Source organism: Falco biarmicus, chromosome Z (assembly GCF_023638135.1).
Source record: "Falco biarmicus isolate bFalBia1 chromosome Z, bFalBia1.pri, whole genome shotgun sequence".
In the NCBI taxonomy this organism is placed as follows: domain Eukaryota; kingdom Metazoa; phylum Chordata; class Aves; order Falconiformes; family Falconidae; genus Falco; species Falco biarmicus.
The window spans coordinates 56367174-56387102 of record NC_079311.1 but is presented as its reverse complement, the minus strand read 5'-3'; the positions used below and the strand labels follow the sequence as shown (position 1 = coordinate 56387102).

The following is a 19929-nucleotide window of genomic DNA, read 5'->3' as shown; positions in this document are numbered from 1 at the left end:
CTTCATGAAGAACAAACAGAGCATTAGTGGCATCTTTGAATTAAACTTGTTTGAGAAAGTTGTATTTTTAAACTCAACTCTATTTACCAAAAATCAGTAAAACTTTCCTTGTACTTACCCCTTTTTTTGCTGTACATTGAATTACTTAAATCATATAAGGAGCAACCATAAGCTAAATTAATATTAAATGCATTCAGAGAAAATCAAGAAGTATTTGCATTGTGACCTGCGTAAGTGTAATGATGTAATTTTTGCATGTTAACAACTTTCAGTCTGTGACTTGAAATGGGAAGTTGCACTTCTTCCTTTATTTGCAGCTGCTGTTCTGGGTCTGCCTGTACAAGGTTAACCTGGGCAGTACCTGGTGAAGCACACAGAGCTTCGATGCCTGACTTCTTTGGCACATAACTGTTGAAATCAAGCATTCTGTGATCTGTGGGCTCTCTCTAACATCAAAGAGTGTATTGCATCAGAACAGGATTCACAGCAATGAACATGATGAGCAGAAAGCTGACTACAATTTCAGTGTATTCAGCTTGCTGTGACTCTTAACTAATAGAAAACTGAGAATAGAGAAGTGTTTAAGTTCATGTATTTCAGTCAGGGCTGCAAGGAAGCTTCTCTTCATTTTGGACCCCTGGCCTTGAGCCTTCACCTGAAGCTGAGCACTTCTGGTCAGGTTACATACTTCTCATTTTTAAAATAACAAGCAGTGTTACTTCTGCTAGCCTGCAGTACGGGATAGCTACTGATAGTTACTGGGGAAAAGATTTTTTCCTGTCACTTATGCCCCAGGAAGTTTGTATCTGTTCTCTATCAAACAAGTTAACTCTTTTGTGCTATTATGCAGTGACAAGGCATACTATTCCCTTTCCCAGGAGCCCACATCTGTGGAAGACAGAATTGGTTCCCACTTTAAAAAGTATATGGAGCTCTATTCTATTAGGAACTAAAAATGCCTGTTAAACTGAAGTCTTCAGTGCAATGAGCTATGCTGAAGAGTTCCAAATTCTTGTGTTCTGTTACGTGAGCTAGCATCAAACCACCCAGTCCTATGAAAACTGGGACAGAATGGAATTGCAAATTTAGGCATCAGGAAGCTTTAATATCTTAAAATCTTTGGGTTCTAGAGTTAGATGAACACTTTCAAGACTTGCAGCTTTATTGTTGAGTGGGTTTTATGCATTGGAACCCCTCAGCTTTGTTGGGGCCTCATGTTTATTCAGCTGTGGGCTCCTGTGTGAGTGAACGCAACTGGGGCAAGTATAGAGAGACAGGTTAATTGGAAGAAAAGCAGGCCCTGAGCTTCATCTGGGGAAAAAAAAAAAGGTTTTTCATGTATTTAATATTTGAATGCTTGAAATCATCTTTAGCTTAAATTTTCAGTGCTAATAGGTGCTTCATCTCTACTTCATGAAAGTCCAGAGGGCTGATCTGGACCATAGATGGCTGATTGTGTCCCAAAAGGTGGTCAGGTGATACCCATCGAAAATCTTACTGACTTTGGCCTGAGTTAATTTGTCAAAAATCTTCGGTAAGTTTTGTTGCAGTTAGTAAGCCAACATGCAAAAAAAAAAAATAAAAAAAAAATCAAGAGAATGTGTTGCTGAACTAATGAAACTATGTGCTTTATCTCATGTTTCCCCATGCTTTTGAGAAGAGCTCCTTGTAAATACAGAACCACTTCTCTGTTTTTGTTGAAATCTTTCTTTTTGAAAAAAAAAAAAAAACCCAATACATTTTTCCATAGCGCCGACAAAAATCTGGAGTACCAGTTGGCTGCTTTTGTGTGGTGATTCTGTATAATGTTGGTGCAGGGAAGGAGCCTCCAAATACTTTTCTAACTGTCCTGTATTTGGCTTCTGTTGTAGATGTTTGGGGACAAGTTCAGTCTTCTACTTCCTTATTTAAAAAGCATCTAACAAAATAGGCTGGATTGCTATATCGGCTGGAAAGCTAGAAGCTACAATAATGCAAACAAACTTTAGTAAACTGAAGTTTGAGCCACACAATTATTACATAAAGGTCAAAATAAGATTAAAGAGACTAATTAGCAACATTTGAGGTTAATGCTTAGTGTGCAACCTATGATTCTTTGAAAAGGAAATTCAGAGGTAGATAACCAGCTACTGCAAACCCCAGTTAAATAACTCCATGCAAGACAGTGGAAGCTAGCACTGAGGTAAAATTACAATTCATCATTGTCATGTCCTTAGTGCAGTTCAAGCTTTTTATTTAGATTTTCATCTTTTATTGGTTTGGTTTTTTTTTTTTCTTTTAAGAATAAGGAATTTTTATACCAAATGTGAGCCCCAGCTGCTGATTTTGCATCAGGTACATGCAGGCTTAGCCCTCCAGACTTTTTTTTTTTCCTCTTTAGAAGGTTTTCCTTTATTTTTTATTTCAGAGGAAAATAGGCTGTAAGCTTAGCTTCCCTTTCCTGGTTGTTAAAATTAAGTGGAGAAAAAGAATTATACTTCATAACTTATAATTGTTCAGCTTCCCTACAAATCTACTATCCTCTTCTGTCTTGCATCAGTTTGATGTTTCCTGTATAGATTCCCATTTGATGCCACTGCTAGTTTGCATTAGCTTTGATTATATAGCAACAGCTGACTTTGAGAGTCCCAGGATGATGCTCTATAGAGTGATTTTCATTTGTGATCTATCTGCTCTCTGCTCTGTTTGTGAGACTTAGAGTAAGGACCTGCATTGTGTGCCAGTTAACTTCACAAAGCTTCCTTCCCATAACAGGTGGCTGTTGACCACAGTTTAATAAGAAACAGCTGCTAAGAAAGTTGGAGAGCAAAGTTGTTGTGCCCTCCCCATGCTTCCTGCTTGGCAAGAGACTTCCCATTTGTGGTGCTTAGCATTTTGATCACTGCATCATTAAAGCAAAAATGTTTAAATTTGTGTCCATAGTATTCTGATTTTGACAGGACATAGCTCAGGGAGAGAGCATTTTCAGTGTATGTGGAATTAATTTTGTTCAGATTATTTCCAGCAGTTTTCTCAAGTTGCTAGTTTTTAGCTGTTGTAAAATGGTGAGTAATGTAATTGGCCATTACTAATCTAACTAGTAATTAATTATGCCAACTGGTACACTTGAATATTCAACACACAAAGCAAATAATTCTTATTTATAGCCAAGCCAAAGTTATGGAGTATATAACCATACACCAAAACAAAGAATTACATTTTTAAGTACTTTTACCCACTTCCATTTCAGTGATGGGGACAGGTCTACCATGTATTACTGCACTTCCAGAAAGGAAGAACCATTAAATACATTTAATGAAAATGAATCCTCTCCTGCATTCTCCAGCTGGGTTACTGTTGGAAGTTGTTACATACAAAGGAACCACCTTGCTGTGCAAGCCCTTCTAACTCTCCTGGCATACACATACCTTTTTTTAGAGAACTTCCTCCTGAGTTCAGTTTGTTTAGGAGTTGTAATTTGTGCGCTGTGTTTCTGGTTGTGAGCTCTCAGACTAGGGTGAGGACTTTTCATTCCACCCACTCTAAACTGAATTTCAGTATTTGGTGAAAGTGTGAAATATGTCAGAAATATGAGAATGTCTTGCAGTTTCAGCCTCATATTGTGTCTCATTTTGATTCCAAAGGAGAAAGGGTATCAACAGAGGTAGTAGTTTTGACAGGTCAGTAGCAGCTTGCTTCTGGCCACATACCACTAGGGATGTTGTCTCAGAAACGGAGTTCTTCACCCGTCTTGCACACAGAGCCAGGATACTTGCTTATTGCACGTCTGTGCGGAGACGGCTGATAGGTGGTAAATCCACAAAGCTAGCACACCCCTTAAAACATACTAAAACACTTTATACACTCCAGACAACTGTTTACAATTAGGTTTAGTCACACTTGAGTCTCATTGTCTCTTACAGGCCTAGTCTCCATTTAAAGGTACAGTGTTCTCTCTCTTTTTTTTTTTTTTTTTTTTTTTTTTCCACCACGCATGTTTTATGGGGAGGGGGCTTTGTTAGTGGAGAGCTTTCTTTGCTCGAGGGTGGATCTTTTAGTATGCTGATTAGGGTAGCTCACACATAGTTCAAGTAATTTTCTGTTTGGTCTCATTAACCATTTCTTCTCCTGGAGTTTATCTTGTTATGACCCAGCCTGAGTATTTATGGCATCTGTACCTTCTCCCAAGGCCACGTTTTGTTAAATGTTTGTAACAGCCTCTGTTTTTCAAATACTTTCTGGGTTATTTATCAGCGCTATTTACATACTTTGTCTAAATTTCAAGTCTTGATCTAATACTGAGTGGGTCCGCTACAGGGAGAATAAATAAAAAAGGAGTCTTGTACAAATGAGGCCTAATTGTTCCTGCATTTAATTTCACTGAAGAATACTGACTAAATGGGTGGAAATACATTCTCGTATGCACCTTGTAAGCCATTTGACAAAAATGAGAGAATATCAGAAACATTGAGCACAAATACTTTTTTAAGCAAAAGAAAAGAAACGGTATTTCTTGATGATTTATAACTTGCACAGCATGCAAGCTGGTTTTTTTTTTATGTGTGCACACATAAGACTAGCATGTTGAGCTGATGCGGTAGCAGTGAACTGTCACTCACAGTTCTTTTGCAGTCGGGTCTTTTAATTTATTCCAGTCCTTCTTCCCTTCAGCATGTATCCTGCTAGTTGCTAAGCAACCATAAGTGATTTTTACTGTGCATGATTTTTATGTGGTGGTAGTTATGGTTATTATTTTCTAATTACAAAAGTGGGGACAGGGATTAAAATCAGAGTTGCATTAGTAATTACTAATTTTCTCCTATTATACCCACAACACAGCCATTTGAGGTTATGTAAGAAAAGACCATTAATTACAGTATAGAAGCACTTATATAAAAGGAGCAGAAGATAATTTTTTTTTGTGAGAGGAGGTTCTATAAAAATGATAGAACAGAGTAAGCTGTTATTGATCTGACTAGACACTAGTCTTATGTCTGTTGCATATTTCATGCCCTTAATGCTATTTCTTTCATGGCCTTAAGTGATTCTCAGTAATTAATTACATCAAGCAAAAGCTTAAAGGTGTTCTGTGGCATTCTTAGTCTAATAGAATGTGTGAACAAATTGTAGTTGGCTAGATTCAGATCTTGAAAATAGGATATTGCTGTTTAATAATTTACTACTGTTATATTTTTCATATAAAATACAGTATGTGGGTGGGTCTATGTAAAAGGAGGGAAAAAAATTATATAGCCATGAGATGAAAACCTCTATAATGATCACAAGCTTTTTTAATAGGACAAATATGCTAAACATGTTTTAAAATTTGATTAAAATCAATTTTTATTAGACATTTCCTTTATACTTAAATCATTCTATTTGTTGTTAGACTTTGAAGCATAGTTGAGGGAACACTAGCATCAGTAGTTAAATAATTTTTCTCAAATAGATATTTCTGTTAAAAAAAAAAAACAACAAACCACCAACACAGCTGCTAAAGTTGAAAACACAGCAATAACTCAGTCCTTCTGCATACCAAATCCAGATTCGTAGTTTTTTTGAAAGATTTGAAAGAAAAAAAGAAACCCAACTTTTTAAAGGATTAACTTACATCTCTATCCTATGTTGGTATACTGGACAGATTTATTAAAATAACTTAAGCATAGAGAAAAATAGGATATAAGAGAAAAAAGGTTTGAACCTAATGTGATTGCATCAGGAAGGTACATTACAGTATGCTGTGTAATGGTGCAGCAGTGTACTGCTTTGCTTTGCTTTTCTACAGCACCAGTGCCTTGGATATACTGATCACTTAATGAATGGCTGAATACTCCCTGGGCTCCTTTGTAATGCTCATAAGAAGTCTGAATATTTTGCGGATACTGAACTTTTTTTGCAACATTTTAGTCTCATTTTACAAATGAAGAATAGAAACTTAAAATTTAAGACACCAGAGATGTGATTTCTCAGAGTATTTAGTGATGTTCTATTGATTTGGAACAAATTTCCTTGATCCCAGTTGCAGATGTGAGTGCTCAACACTTCTCTTTTTGAACAAAAAACAAATACAGTCCTCAGTTTGTGAAGTATTAGAAACACATGTTAATTTAGTTCTGTAGTGTGTACTTAGTGCATTGCTTTTTGATGTATTGCTTCCGGTTTCTCTTTGAGAGGACTGTCTGAGAGGACGACAAGTTCTGTCATGTGGCATGACATAGTCACTAACATAGATCATTAACAAGATTGTTGCCTTTAAATCCATAATATAAATACCTCCCACTTTGACGGGGGAAGTATGAAAGTAATGAATTTGTCTCTTTGGTGTGAATCAGTGCCATAGGAGATGGGAGTTGCCATGGCCTAAGTTTCACAGTTATTTGCTGGTAGGAGAGAAGTAGTAACATTTGGAATGATAATTATCTGGTCATCTTATGATTTCCTCTATTTTGGTAATAGGTTGCTTCCCAAGTAAATTAGATCTGTTGGGTGAAATTGCCAGTAACTGCCTGGATTTTGAGGAGCAGGTAGTCTGTTGGGGTATCAACCCCAATAGCTGTATGGTGTAGACAGACTTCACTCACCTTCCCTGACAGACATGCACAGTACATCACCTTGTCTCATCAGGCAGTAGCACAACCCAGAAGTGTGTCCATGCATGCGCCATAATATTGCTGTAATCTAGAAGGCAGCCTAGCAGTTGCTGCTAAGCAGGCAAGGGGAACAGCTTCTGCTGCTGCAAGTCAGACAAAAGTGTTCAGGATGAGAGAAGCTTTTAGTTTCCAGGTTTGCACTGGATGGAAGAATACTCTAGCTGCCAGCTGGCACCCAGGATATTGGCTGAACAACACTGATTAAGCAAGCTGTGATTAGAACATTTATGTTATTGTCCTCTCTGGTGTATGTAAGGATCAGCGGTGTCCCAGGACTAAACTGAGAACAATAAGAAAACTTGGATTAGGTGAGCAACAGCTACTTGGGAAATAAGGAAAATCTGTGTATTCATACTTGTTCATAGGTCTGTCAGGTCCATAAGGAAATCAGTATCTCCTCAAATTCTGATGCTATTTTAGGCTCTAAGCAATGCCTAAGATATAGTAGGCATTCATGACTTCTGTAAAGGGCAGAGCTGTTCTGTGCTTTTTATCATCCTTATCCTCTGTAGCAGAGTTGCGTCAGTTAACTTTCGATTCAGTATTAGTTTAATTGGTCAGATAAGATCCCACGCTACTGTGGAAGGTGACTGCAAGAGAGAAGCTTAGGTGGAGACCAGGACTTGGCAGACTGCTTGCCCAACTCCTGTGAAGGTTTGGTATCCCCGAGTTACCATCCAAAGATGCAAATGAGAAAACAGTGCCTTTTGGAATAGCTGTGAGAGAAGGAAGGAGGTGAATGTGGGCTGGGAAATACTTGTGAATGTTATGTGCAGTGACTTACAGTTCCTTTCAGCAGAGCTTTTTCCTGCTACTTTGTCCGTGAGAAAAATGACATGTACATGGAGCAGGGCCATCAACACATTTCCTCTCCAGGTGACTTATAACCATGTATTATTTGGGAAACCACAAATAAGAAGATTTTTAAAAACCCTCAATTTGGAAGTGTTAAAATAGCTATTAATAAAGGATGAACAATGGGAAATCTGGAAATCCTAGAAATTCTGAACGCCTGTAAGTGATAAGCAATATTCCTAGAGTATGAAAGGTTTTCACATAACCCATCACTTTATTTCAAATGACTGAAGACATACAAGTGGCAGCAGAGATTTTCCATACAGTTACAGCCATCTTCTTAAAAACCTAAGGGTTATTGGTGGTAGTTAATAATTTTTTTGGGGTCTAGTTAGTCTAATAGAAATCAGCATCTAGTATAATGGAAATCATATGAACAAATGGTTTGCTAGACAAGGAGGTATAAAGCGACATAGGAGAAGATAAAAAAGTGGCAGGAGGGACACTTGTTAAAAATTATAAAACAAAATTGAGAAAAGGATAAGACTGTACTTGGCAAACCACTACAGAATTCAGGTTAAAATCCTGATTCTGCTTCCATAAAGCCTCTTACACACACATGATCCTATAATGATGGTGATATGTTAGGTCAACAGCAGAAAGGGTATGTTTTAAATTGTAAATTAATTATCTGTATCAAATTAAAAAAATCAGAGCAGGGTTCAATTTCAGATTATTTGAAAGAAAAAATTGTGGTTTTATTTTTCTTTTTTTCTTATGATTAGATTGCATATGTATGTTTTGTGAGAAAGTTGTAGTAATTCTCTGCATTATGGGTTTGTTTTTCTCAACAGTTCAGGAAGGCAGTTAAGTGAAGTTTTCATTCAGCTCCCATCTAGGAAAGAATTACCAGAGTATTATGAATTGATTAGGAAGCCAGTGGACTTCAAAAAGATAAAGGTAAGAACCTTTTTTGGAAGTGGAAATGCCTCCATTTCTTTTTGTTGAACAGAGAGGTGAGTATGAAGTTGTCATTAAAATTACAACATGAATATTGCATGTACCTGTATCTGTGGCTTAGATTTTAAACATTGTTACACACCTTATTAGGAGTTTTGTTTAGCATATATTGCAGTATATCACTGTGATTTCAAAGTCAAATAAAAATGTTAACAGTGTGACATGAATGACGCTTTCAGAGACTACATCTCACTGTCTTTTTGCAAAAGACTTAATTGTGAATCTGAAGCACATCTTTGGTAAAAACATAGTGTTTGCAGTGTTTAATGGCTCTAGGGGAGTATATTCATCCCTAAACTAGCATCACATCTTGAAGCAGCCAGGTCAGATCCAAACACAGTTTTGGCAGATGAGGTTTAGGCAGCTTGTTGCATGTCAGATGATGTCATAACCCTATGACTTTGATTCATGTCATGGCTTACTTTGTTTCTGTGGTAAAAAGAAGAAACTGGAACTCTTTTGGTAAAGAGTTCCATTTCTGTTACTTTTGTCTTTACCAGTTCACACAGCAATTGCTTAATTTTTATTCTATTATCATGGTGTACTTTTTTGAGTAATAATAATATGTTTTAAGACTTTGCTTCTTTTAAACAGGTGCTTAGGTGAAATTTTTAGAGAAAGCTTTTAAAGTGTTGAACTGAAATATTAATTCAGTGTCCTGTCTGCTGTTTTTCTTTCTGCACCACTGTCCATCCATACTTCTCTTCATTTCCTCAACAAATGCAACAGGAAAGAATTCGCAACCATAAGTATCGGAGTCTTGGAGACTTGGAGAAAGATGTCATGTTGCTGTGTCACAATGCGCAGACATTCAATTTGGAGGGATCACAGGTCTGAACCACTTTGAGTTAAACATACAGGTTTCCCCTTCCTAATGTTTTCAGTGCTTGTGGATTATTATATTATGGTATAAACCCTGTGTTTGCATTGTTACTTGGGCTAGAGAAAAATGCCTAAGTTATTAGAATCATCCAGAATTCACTGGACACAGCTGCAGTGTGTGCACACAGAGAAATTGGTTTTTACTCTGATTCTGAGATCAGGTGGTTTTTTTCTGATCTGTGTGTAGCTTAGTGCTACTGTAAGACTTTGAATCTATGGTAAAAGGGAGTGCATGTAGAGTGATACACCAGCCTGGGTTTACTACAGTGAACAACAGAAGGAGCAGATGTAACAGTACAGCTTAGGATGGGATGTTGGGAAAATACTTTGTAGTGAACTCTTCGGTTCTGCTAATGGAAGATACAAATTCAAGGTTTGTCCAGCAGTAAATCTTTCTGTATGACGTTTAATACTCTCTGAACCCTCTGGTAATTTATTTATTATTTTTTTAATGTCAAACATCAGTGTCCATTTTAAGAGACAGTAATAGTAAATCCCATATGAGTCTTAGGTTTAGAAGGCAAAATCTCTCATCTCAAACAGATGTTTTACACACATGAATGTCCTCAGTGCTGTGAATTCAGAACAGGACACCTACACAGAAGGAAAGACTACAAAAGCTGGATGACAGATAAGAAAGTTGTCTTAGAATACAGTGAAGCATAGTCATGGGTGATGATTTTTATAGATGAGGTGCAAGTGGTGTCATGCAAACACAATATCAAATTGAAACAGAAAACATGAAGGCAACTCCTGTAATGTGCAAGAGGAAAAAAAGAATGCTAGAAGAAGTAAAAGTAAGCTGAAGGCTTATGCTGCCAATAGTAATACATCCTTCAAATTCCTAAACATTACTGATGACTCTTAGTTAAACTAAGGATTTTATATTAAAATTTTAGAATTAAAAATTAAATTGAGCTGTAATCAATTATGCAGGATTGTTGAATGCAGCTCATAAATTTGTGATTTTTTTCACTATATAGAGATATAATATGTTTTCCATACTATGTACGTGCAGTATTTTTATTGTCTGCCATTTAATGGAAACAAACTATAAATAAATGAGCTAAAAAAATATATTTTAATAAGAAAATTAATGATGGTAGGAGGTGTGGGGCAAAATTTTGTTACATGTCCAAATGTAAGTTGCCAGTTTACTGCTTAGTAACATAGCAATAAAACAGCTATAAATATCTAAGAATAAGAAATGCAACAAAAAAAAGTGAAGGAAAGCTAATACCAAAAAGTATCACTGAGACTTCAGAAAATGGTAGGAATTGGTAAAGGAGGTAAAAAGAGGCAAAGAAAAATCAGTAGCTAAATGGGAAAGATAATGAAATTATTCTCATCAAAATGACTTAAGTCGATAATGGGAAACTGGTCTCTTGTTAGCAGAGGTGGTAGAACTGACGGGAATAATCCAGTTTGGGCAGCAGTGTTCAGTACATATCGCTGCTCTGTTTGGAAATAACCCGACCTGTGTTAGACTACCACAGTGCTATTTTCTATTCCAATATACCAGCATGTTGTGGTTTAACCCCAGCTGTCAACTAAGTGCCACACAGCTGCTCATGCGCTACCCCCTGTCCCTCAGTGGAATGGGGAGGAAAACTGGGAAAAAGGGAAAAATGGTGGGCTGAGGTAAGAACAATTTAATAATTGAAATAATAATCATAATCATAAGGAAAAGTAGAAAGAGAAAGAGAGGAATAAAACCCAAAAGAAAAACCAAAAAAACCTAAGTGATGCACAATACAATTGCTCCCCACCTACTGACCCAGCCAGTCCCCAATCACCAGTTGGCCTCTCCTGGTCAGCTCCCCCCAGCTTGTATACCGAGCATCATGCTTTATGGTATGGAATATCCCTTTGGCCAGTTTGGGTCAGCTGTCCTGGTTCTGCTGCCTCCAAATTTCTTGTGCCCCTGTTCACTGGCAGAACAGGGGAAACTTAAAGTCTTTGATTCAGTGTAAGCACTACTTAGCAACAACTAAAACATTAGTGTGTTAACCTTATTCTCATATTAAATCAAACACAGAGCATTGTACCAGCTATGAAGAAAAAGGTAAACTGTACCCCAGCTAAAATCAGGACACAACATTAATTACCAGAGTTAGTATTACTTTTTATAGCATGAAGCCCAAATAACTTGTATGTAAGAATATTTTATTTTTTTAGGTTTCTTTCTGGTAAATTTTCATGCCATTCATTTTGATTTCCAGTGAATTGTGGGGTACTTCTGCAGCAGTTCTCCGTTTTTTATTACAAAGAACAGTTCAGGTCCACCTTTGCTCTGAGGTGCCAGTTTACTTCAGTAAACTAATTATTTGTGTGTGCACCCAAAACCAAAAGGCTAATTCAGGCAGTTGTTTAAGTACACAGTGACTTGAAGTAAATTCTACATGTTTGTTCTGTTAGTATGATGCATGCTGCTTTTCCTTGGAGCAAAGCAGTTCCATCTGAGCTGGAACCTTATGAGGGGTTTTCAGGGAGAGACAGACTTTCTGTTCTGAGGCTTTTATCCTCCATGCCACCTCAGCGATTTGAAAAGTTCATGTTATGATCACAAAGGACCAGATGCTCAGCAAGACTAACAAGATTTTTACTCTGTTAGCCTGAGAAATGTGTTACAAGCCAAACGTAGTCCTCATACTCTTGGGAGTCCCCTCATGATTGAGGTTAAAGAGAAAATCAGATGTACCCAAGATACTCAGCAAGCTATGGAATGTTTGAGAACAGGTGCTGAGTTTAGAACAAGCACTGATTCCCCCTCACCTCCCAGCCCCCACACTCTTCAGTCTTTTTAGACCTGAGAGGAAGGGATAAGCTGCTTAGGATAAATTATTTTCCTTGTAACCACTTTATATTTCAGAAAAAACTAAGGATAATTAACATGAGGGTTAGGCATTTGTCATTAGCAACTGTACTGCTAGACTATAACCCATTTTTTAATTAAGGTGCTAACTGCTGAAGTTTGTTGCTTTGACAGGTTTTTTTAAGGCTGTTATGATCTAATGAAAATACACAGTAGTTCCTGTGGTAGTGAAAATAATAAGAAAAACACCCTTATATATTATGAATTGTATTTTTGTGACTTACTATTGACAAACTAGAGCATGAAAAATTCAGGCAGCAAGCGTGGTTGCTCAGTATTTGAAAAGCCTGTATACTCTGGGTTTGCACTGGAAATTAAGGTCTATGCTTGGAATTTTAGATATTGCTTGACCTTACAGTTCTGACATAGGTTTGTGTTCATACTGTAGATCTATGAGGATTCCATTGTTCTTCAGTCTGTGTTCAAAAGTGCACGACAGAAGATTGCCAAAGAAGAAGAAAGCGAGGATGAAAGCAATGATGATGAAGAGGATGATGAAGAAGAAGAATCAGAATCAGAATGTGAGTCCCCTGCTAAATACCAAAAAGAAAGTACATCTTGGGATAGAAGGGGAGGTTTTATAGTTTCTGCATGGAGACTGATTCTAAGGTTCTGGTTTACATTAGTGAAAGTAACTTCTTACTAAGTTTGCTACTTTTGGTGTTAACGTTTAGTTTAAGTCTTTTGTCTGTATGTTCTGGCTATACTTCTTCAAGTTTAGTAGACCATTTTTAAGCAAGAAACACACCACAGAGGTGCTTTGTGGAAGCAGATCTGACTGTCCACAAGTGTTTATAAGCCCTTCTAGTGCCATTCATGTTATTTGTAAATAGCGGTGCCTGGAAAGGTTGGAGATAGTGTTTATCCATGGGTGGTCAACCTGCAGGCATGGTGTGACATGTAAAACTCATGACCTGGTTAAGAACCAGAAGATGTTACAAATGTTCTTCAGTGTAAGAAGGACTAAGTGGAATTCCTGATTGTTTCAGAAGCAGGAGGTGACACTCATTCAGTCCCTGCAGAGTTGGAAACATGATACAGTGGAAGAGGAGGAATCCCTTCATTCCACTTTCTGCCACCCAGTATGTCCTTACTCTCCAGCTGCCCCATCTGCCAGGTTACAGAAACTGTAGTACTTGGCCCTAAGCTACTCTTACAAGTATGTCAGGTGGGTGTGCAAAGCATGCAACTTCAGCAGTTCATTTGGAAATGAGTGGATATTCTGGAATCAGGAGTTTAACATGTTCTTCAGAAAGATGTCAACTCAAAGTTTGCAGTCACCTCCACCTAGCATTTCTGTGGTTTAAAATAAAAGAACTCTGTTTGTACAAAAGATAAACATATCTGTGCAAGGAAGAAAGTTATTTTTAGATGTGCATCTTCTCACAGGACAGTATGCTACCTGTAGACACCTTGTTTTCCAAGAATGAGAAACAGATGCGTATGGTCAACTTAAAGTTATTCTTTATAGTTTAATACAAATTATTCTTATAACTATGAAGAAGTAGAGAAATAAAAGCAAATACCTCTGCTTCATTGTTTCACAGTCCCAATAAAGGACAGAGGGTAGTATCTTTTCAGGCTGCTACCAGGGGTGAATTTCTGTGAACAGAGACAGGATTTAAAAGTTGGTAAGTGAAAGTTATGTTCATATATGCTGTTAAAAATTTTGCAGCAAAATCAGTTAAAGTCAAAATCAAGCTAAATAAGAAGGATGAAAAAAGTCGGGAGAAAGGAAAAGGCAAGAAGAGGCAAAGCCGAGCAAAAGCCAAGCCTGTCGTGAGTGATGATGATAGTGATGAGGATCAAGATGAAAATGTAAGTTTTGTTCACTGAGACTGTGGAAGTGGTTGCAGTGATTGCGTCTCTACCCTGTCCTGCTTGCTGTCAGAATTCTCAACTATTCATGCTTCAGCATATTTTTAATCTGCATTGATCATCTTGAGAGAATTGGGAGGGGGTGTTAATTGTAACTGGGTGTGCTTATGAGATCTGGTTCCAGTGCTGAAAGACAAGAAGTCTAAGAAGTTTGGAGCTTATTTTTGGAGCTGTTCCTGATTTCATTGAACACTGAAATCTCATGGCCTGTTTGCTTTTGTCCACAGATGAAAACGTCTTAGCTTGGGGGTTTTTTGGGTGTATGTGGGGTTTTTTTGGTTTGGGGTTGTTTTGGGTGTTTTTTGGTGGATGCTTCTACTAGTGCAACAAATGAAAACAGATCTTTTCCCAGTTATGTCTGGGTAGAAGGAAGAGTCTGGTGCTTCCTGACTCCGTGTCTTTCCTTCTCTAAAGAAGTCTACAGCAATTAAGTGAATTGTCATGAAAGACAAGTATTCGATAACATAATACCTTTCTAAAGGTTATCTTCATTTTTCAGTTTGTCACCTTTCTTCCTTTTACTTTCTTTTTTTTTCCCCCTTCTTTAACAAATTCCACAGCATAGCTGGCAAAGAATTTCTGACTTGTCTTGTGTCTCTTACCTCTAGGACCAGTCGGAAGCAAGCGGAAGTGATGATGAGTGATCCGTAGGGTTTATTTTCTTGGCAGAACTGACCCCTTCCCCTTCTCTTCTCCCTTCTCCTACTTACACCCAGTGAATTCATTTTGTCAAATAGACCTTGGATTGTTTCTGTATTCTCATTCTCTATAAATTAGCTTTAGGATAGTGCCAGACAAACGTATGATATCATGGTGTAAAAAAGGAAAAAATGTAACATATTGTGACCAAACAGGCCTCAAAAGATTTAAAAACAAAACAACAGCATAAAAAAGCTTTTGATGGAAAATGTGGGTTGATAGTATATTTCTATGGCCTGGTTGTAACTCGGTAATGGTTTGATTGTGCCTGGTTTTATCATTTGACACGATATTTTTCAGTGGCATCAGAAAGGCAAAAAAACAAGTCTTTTGTAGCATTGATAACCAGGAGAAGCCATTAAAAGCCACTGGTTATTTTATTTTTCATCAGGCAGTTTTCAAAGTTTTTATTTGTTCTGTACTAGTTTTTTACACTGTGGTACATATGCAACTTTGTTTAATAGCTTATAAATGTACAGTAGTTAGCCTTCATTCACCTTGTCCCATATACAGTTTTCCACTTTACGCTTGATGATCTTCAGAAAAAATGCTTTTTGAATTGTATCAAATTTATGTCTACAGTAAACTTTGGCTTAAATTTTTTTTCCTCTATTAAAAAAGTTGGGTTAAAAAAATGCTATTGAATATTGCAATCTATATAGTGTAATGGATGGCTTCTTTCATGAGACTGATCTTCTATGTTACCAGTGTGATTATCACCTTTTCCCTAAAGTGTACTTAATCTTTGCTTTCTTTGCACAATGTCTTTGGTTGCAAATCATAAGCCTGAGGCAAATAAAATTCCAGTAATTTTGAAGAATGTGGTGTTGGTCTTTCATAATAAAGAGATAATATAGCTCAATAGATATGGCCTTGTTTTATGAGTTTCACAAAAATCTTTTCACAGTAGGGACAGAAGGGCAGGAATGGCTCCTGTAGAGAGGTCCACTGTAGTCTGTCCTGAATGTAAAATAAAAACTCATTCAAATACCACAGAAGTATCTTCAGAGATGAAGAAGATCTGAAATGTTAAAATATGTTAAAATAAGTTTAAAAAAATGTTAAAATAAGAATAATAAAAATGAAGTAGCAAAATAATACCTTGGAGTAAAAGTACAGTTCGTTACCTAATAACAATTGAAGTGATTAAGCAATAAAATAAACATTTCTCTTTCTTTCAGGAAATATGTGTCCATAGGCCTCAGTGGGCGTGAATCACATAGAATGGTCAGAGTTGCAAGGGGATCATCTAGTCCAACCTCCCTGCTAAAGCAGATTTTCCTAGAGCAGGTTGCACAGAGTTGCACCAAGGCAGGTTTTTAATGTCTCCAGAGGAGACTCCACAGCCTCTCTGGGCAGCCTGTTGCAGCGCTCTGTCACATTCAAAGTAAACAAGTTCTTCCTCATATTCACTTTTTGTGTTTCAGTTTGTGGCCATTGCCCCTTATCCTATTGCTTGGCACTACTGAAAAGAGCCTGGCCCCATCCTCTGGACACTCACCCTGAAGATATTTGTAGACACTGATAAGGTCCCCTCTCAGTCTTCTCTGCTCCAGGCTAAAGAGGCCCAGCTGTCTCAGCCTTTCCTCATCAGGGAGACACTCCACTCCCCTCATCATCCTTGCAGCATACCGCTGGGCCCTCTCCAGTAGTTCCCTGTCTCTCTTGAACTGGGGAGACCAGAACTGGACTCCAGATGTGGCCTCACGAGGGCAGAGCAGAGCGGGAGGATCAGCTTCCTGGACCTGCTGGCCAGGCTCCTAATGCACGCCCGGGATGATAGCAGCAGCTTTCTTGCCCACAGGGACACACTGCTGGTTCATGGGCAACTTGCTGTCCACCAGCACTCCCAGGCCCTTCTCCACAGAGCTGCCTTTCAGCCAGTTAACCCCCAGCCTGTGCTGATGCATGAGGTTGTTCCTCCCCAGGTGCAGGACCCTACACTTGCCCTTGTTGAACTTCATTAGGTTCCTCTCCACCCAGCTCCCCAGCCTGTCCCGGCCCTGCTGAATGGCAGCGCAGCCTGCTGGGGTATCAGCCACTGCTCCCAGTTTAGTGTCATCAGCAAACTGGCTGAGGGTGCACTCTGTGCCTGCGTCCAGGTCCCTGATGAGCGAGTTGAACAGGACTGGAGCAGCACTGACCCCGGGCACAGCGCTGGCCTCAGCCTCCAGCCAGGCTCTGCGCCGCTGATCACAGCCCCCCGGGCTCTGCCGTCCAGCCAGTTCTCAATCCACCTCTCTGTCCGCTCACCTGACCCACACTCCTGAGCTTACCTGGGAGGCTGTTGTGGGAGACAGTGTCAGAAGCCTTGCTGAGGTCAAGGTAGCTACATCCACTGCTCTCCCCTCGCCTGCCCAGCCAGTCACTCCATCACAGAAGGGTATCAGGTTGGTCAGGCATGACTTCCCCTTGGTGAATCCATGCTGACTACTCCTGATAGCCTCCTTTTCCTTCACATGTTAGAGATGACCTCCTGGAGGATGTGTTCCATCACCTTTCCAGGGATGAAGGTGAGACTGACTGGCCTGTAGTTTCCTGGGCCCCCTTTCTGGCCCTTTTTGAAGACTGGAGTGACATTGGCTTTCCTCCAGTCCTCAGGCACCTCTCCTGTTCTTCATGGCCTTTCAAAGATGATGGAGAGTGGCTTAGCAATAACATCTGCCAGCTCCTTCAGCGCTTGGGGCTGCAACCCGTCAGGGCCCATGGATTTGTGGATGTCAGGTTTGCTTAAGTGATTTCTAACGTCATCCTTCTTGACCAAGGGAGTCTTCCTTTCTCCAGACTTCCTCTCTTGCCTCCAGGGTCTGGGAAACTGGAGGGCCGGCCTTGGTGGTGAAAGGCAGCATTCAGTAATTCAGTGTTCTCTGTGCTCTTCATCACCAGGGCACCCACCTCATCCAGCAGTGGGCCCACATTTTCCCTAGTCATCCTTCTCCTACTAATGTACTTGAAGATACCCTTCTTGTTGTCCTTGACCTCCCTTACCAGATCTAATTCCAAACAGACCTTAGACTTTCTTGTTGCCTTCCTGCATGTTCTGACAACATCGCTCTATTCCTCCCAAGTGGCCTGTCCATTTCTCCACATCCCGTAAGCTTCCTTCTTCCATTTGAGGTTTGCCAGAAGCTCCTTGCTCATCCATGCAAGTCTCCTGCCCCCTTTGCTTGATTTCTTACTCATAGGGATGCACCGATCTTGAGCTTGGAGGAAGTGATGCTTGAACATTCACCAGCTGTCTTGGACCTCCCTTACCTTCTAGGGCCAAGACCTAAGGAATTCCTCCAAGCATGTCCTTGAAGAGCTCAAAGTTAACTCTTCTGAAGTCCAGAGTTGCCGTCCTACTTGTTGCCCTGCTTCCTCCATGCAGGATCCTGAACTCCACCATCTCACAGTCACTGCAGCCAAGGCTGGTCCCAGCCATCACATCCCCAACCAGCACTTCTTTGTGAACAGAAGATCTAGGAGCACACATAGCCTCATTTGTTCCTGCACCACTTACATCAAAAGGTTATCATCAGTGCTCTGCAGGAACCTCCTAGACCGTGTGCCTGGCTGTGTTGCCTTTCCAACAGATATCAGGGTGGTTGAAGTACCCTATGAGAACCAGGGACATCACAGGCCCTGAGGCTACCTCCAGTTGTCTGTAGGCAGCTTCATCGACGACTTCTTCCTGATCAGGTGGCCTGTAATAAACACCCACAACAGTGTCCCCCATGTTGGCCTGCCCCTTAATCTTTACTCATAAGCTCTTGACCTGTTCTGCATCCACCCCTAGGGAGAACTTGATAGATTCCAGTTGCAATTCCATCTCATGTTGCTGGCCTGTCTTTCCTGAAAAGCACACAGCCATCCATGACAGCATTGCAGTCATGCGAGCTATCCCACCATGCCTCTGTAATCGCAATGGGGTCATGGCCCTGTGACCACACACAGATCTCTCATTCTTTCTGTTTATTCCCCATGCTGCGTGCATTGGTGTACAGGCATTTCAGAGAGGTCATCAAGCACGCCTGTTGCCCAGGAGGGGTGCAAGAGGATCCACCACAGCCACACGCACCATTGAGGTGGCTGGCCACCTGGCACTCATCGTGGGAGACAGCTAAGGCACAAATATTGCTGCTGTGGTTGGGACCGCTTATTCCACAGTTGGATGTGATGGCGTGAGCATTGCCACATTGGACACCAGGTCCTTCAGTATAAAGCCCACCTCATCAAGCTGGCCAGCCTACTGCCTGAGATTCCCATACGTGTTTCTAGAGAGATTGATTCCATCCATCCCTAACATGCTATAGTCAAAGAATGTCCCACTGTCATAGAAACCAGAGCCCTCACGATAGCACCAGCCATGAAGCCAGAAGTTCATATTCATTATATGTCTATTGCTACTTGCATCCCTGGAGTTTTATAGTCTTCCTTGATTCTGCCCAGGTTCTGGCTTATGGTGTCATTTGTACCCACGTCAAAGAGTAGCAGAGGACAGCAGTCTGTGCTCTTGACAAGTTGTGGTATGCTCTCAGCAACACCTTGGATCTAAGCTCCTAGAAGGCAGCATACCTCATGTGCTTCCTTGTCAGGCCAGTAAGTGGGTGCCTCAGTGCCCCTTAACAGAATCACCCACTACAAGCACCCAGTGTTTCTTTTTGCGGTAACTGTGGCGTGCTGCTGGTACAGGTTCTCCACACAGACCTTGCATGGAGACTATAGACCTGTCTATGGCTGCCAAAGCTTCATTCCAGTTCCTGGTTGTAATGCAGGAGAGTGGAGACTGAAGCAGAGTCGATAGTTATGCAGTCAGTCAGCCAACCTATAAGTCAATTTATTTAAGTATTACCTTGAGGTATCAGGGTTGTGATGCACTAAGATGTGGTAGTGTAAACTTTTAAACTACATATTTACAGTTAATGTTGCTACTCTGGAAAATCAAAACTTTGATTTGAACACATTGAGTAAAAAATGTGCAAACCTAGGAGCTGATTTGTAAACAGAACATTTCTTTGTTATCTGAACGGTGTGGTTCTCAGTAAGTGTCTACATCATATCTCTTTGTACTGCCTTGGAGCATGTTAACTGCTTCAGATTTTTCTAGCTCAGTTGAAAAGCTATTTATAAAATTGTCTTGTGTCCATTTGTGTGTATTAGCTCTGCACT

General features: G+C 39.8%; 1 protein-coding gene across 5 annotated transcripts in view; it reads left to right on the top strand.

The window, feature by feature from the left end:
- The window catches only part of SMARCA2 (SWI/SNF related, matrix associated, actin dependent regulator of chromatin, subfamily a, member 2), a 120085-nt gene extending 104487 nt beyond the window's left edge, over positions 1 to 15598 (top strand). For all 5 annotated transcript variants that reach the window (XM_056323761.1, XM_056323766.1, XM_056323763.1 and 2 more), the window contains 5 exons: positions 8279 to 8384; positions 9174 to 9275; positions 12590 to 12722; positions 13877 to 14019; positions 14688 to 15598. In XM_056323761.1, coding sequence (XP_056179736.1) covers positions 8279 to 8384; positions 9174 to 9275; positions 12590 to 12722; positions 13877 to 14019; positions 14688 to 14723 — 520 coding nt within the window. In that variant the 3' untranslated portion in view covers positions 14724 to 15598. The remainder of the gene's footprint in view (positions 1 to 8278; positions 8385 to 9173; positions 9276 to 12589; positions 12723 to 13876; positions 14020 to 14687) is intronic.
- Positions 15599 to 19929: the final 4331 nt, after the last annotated feature.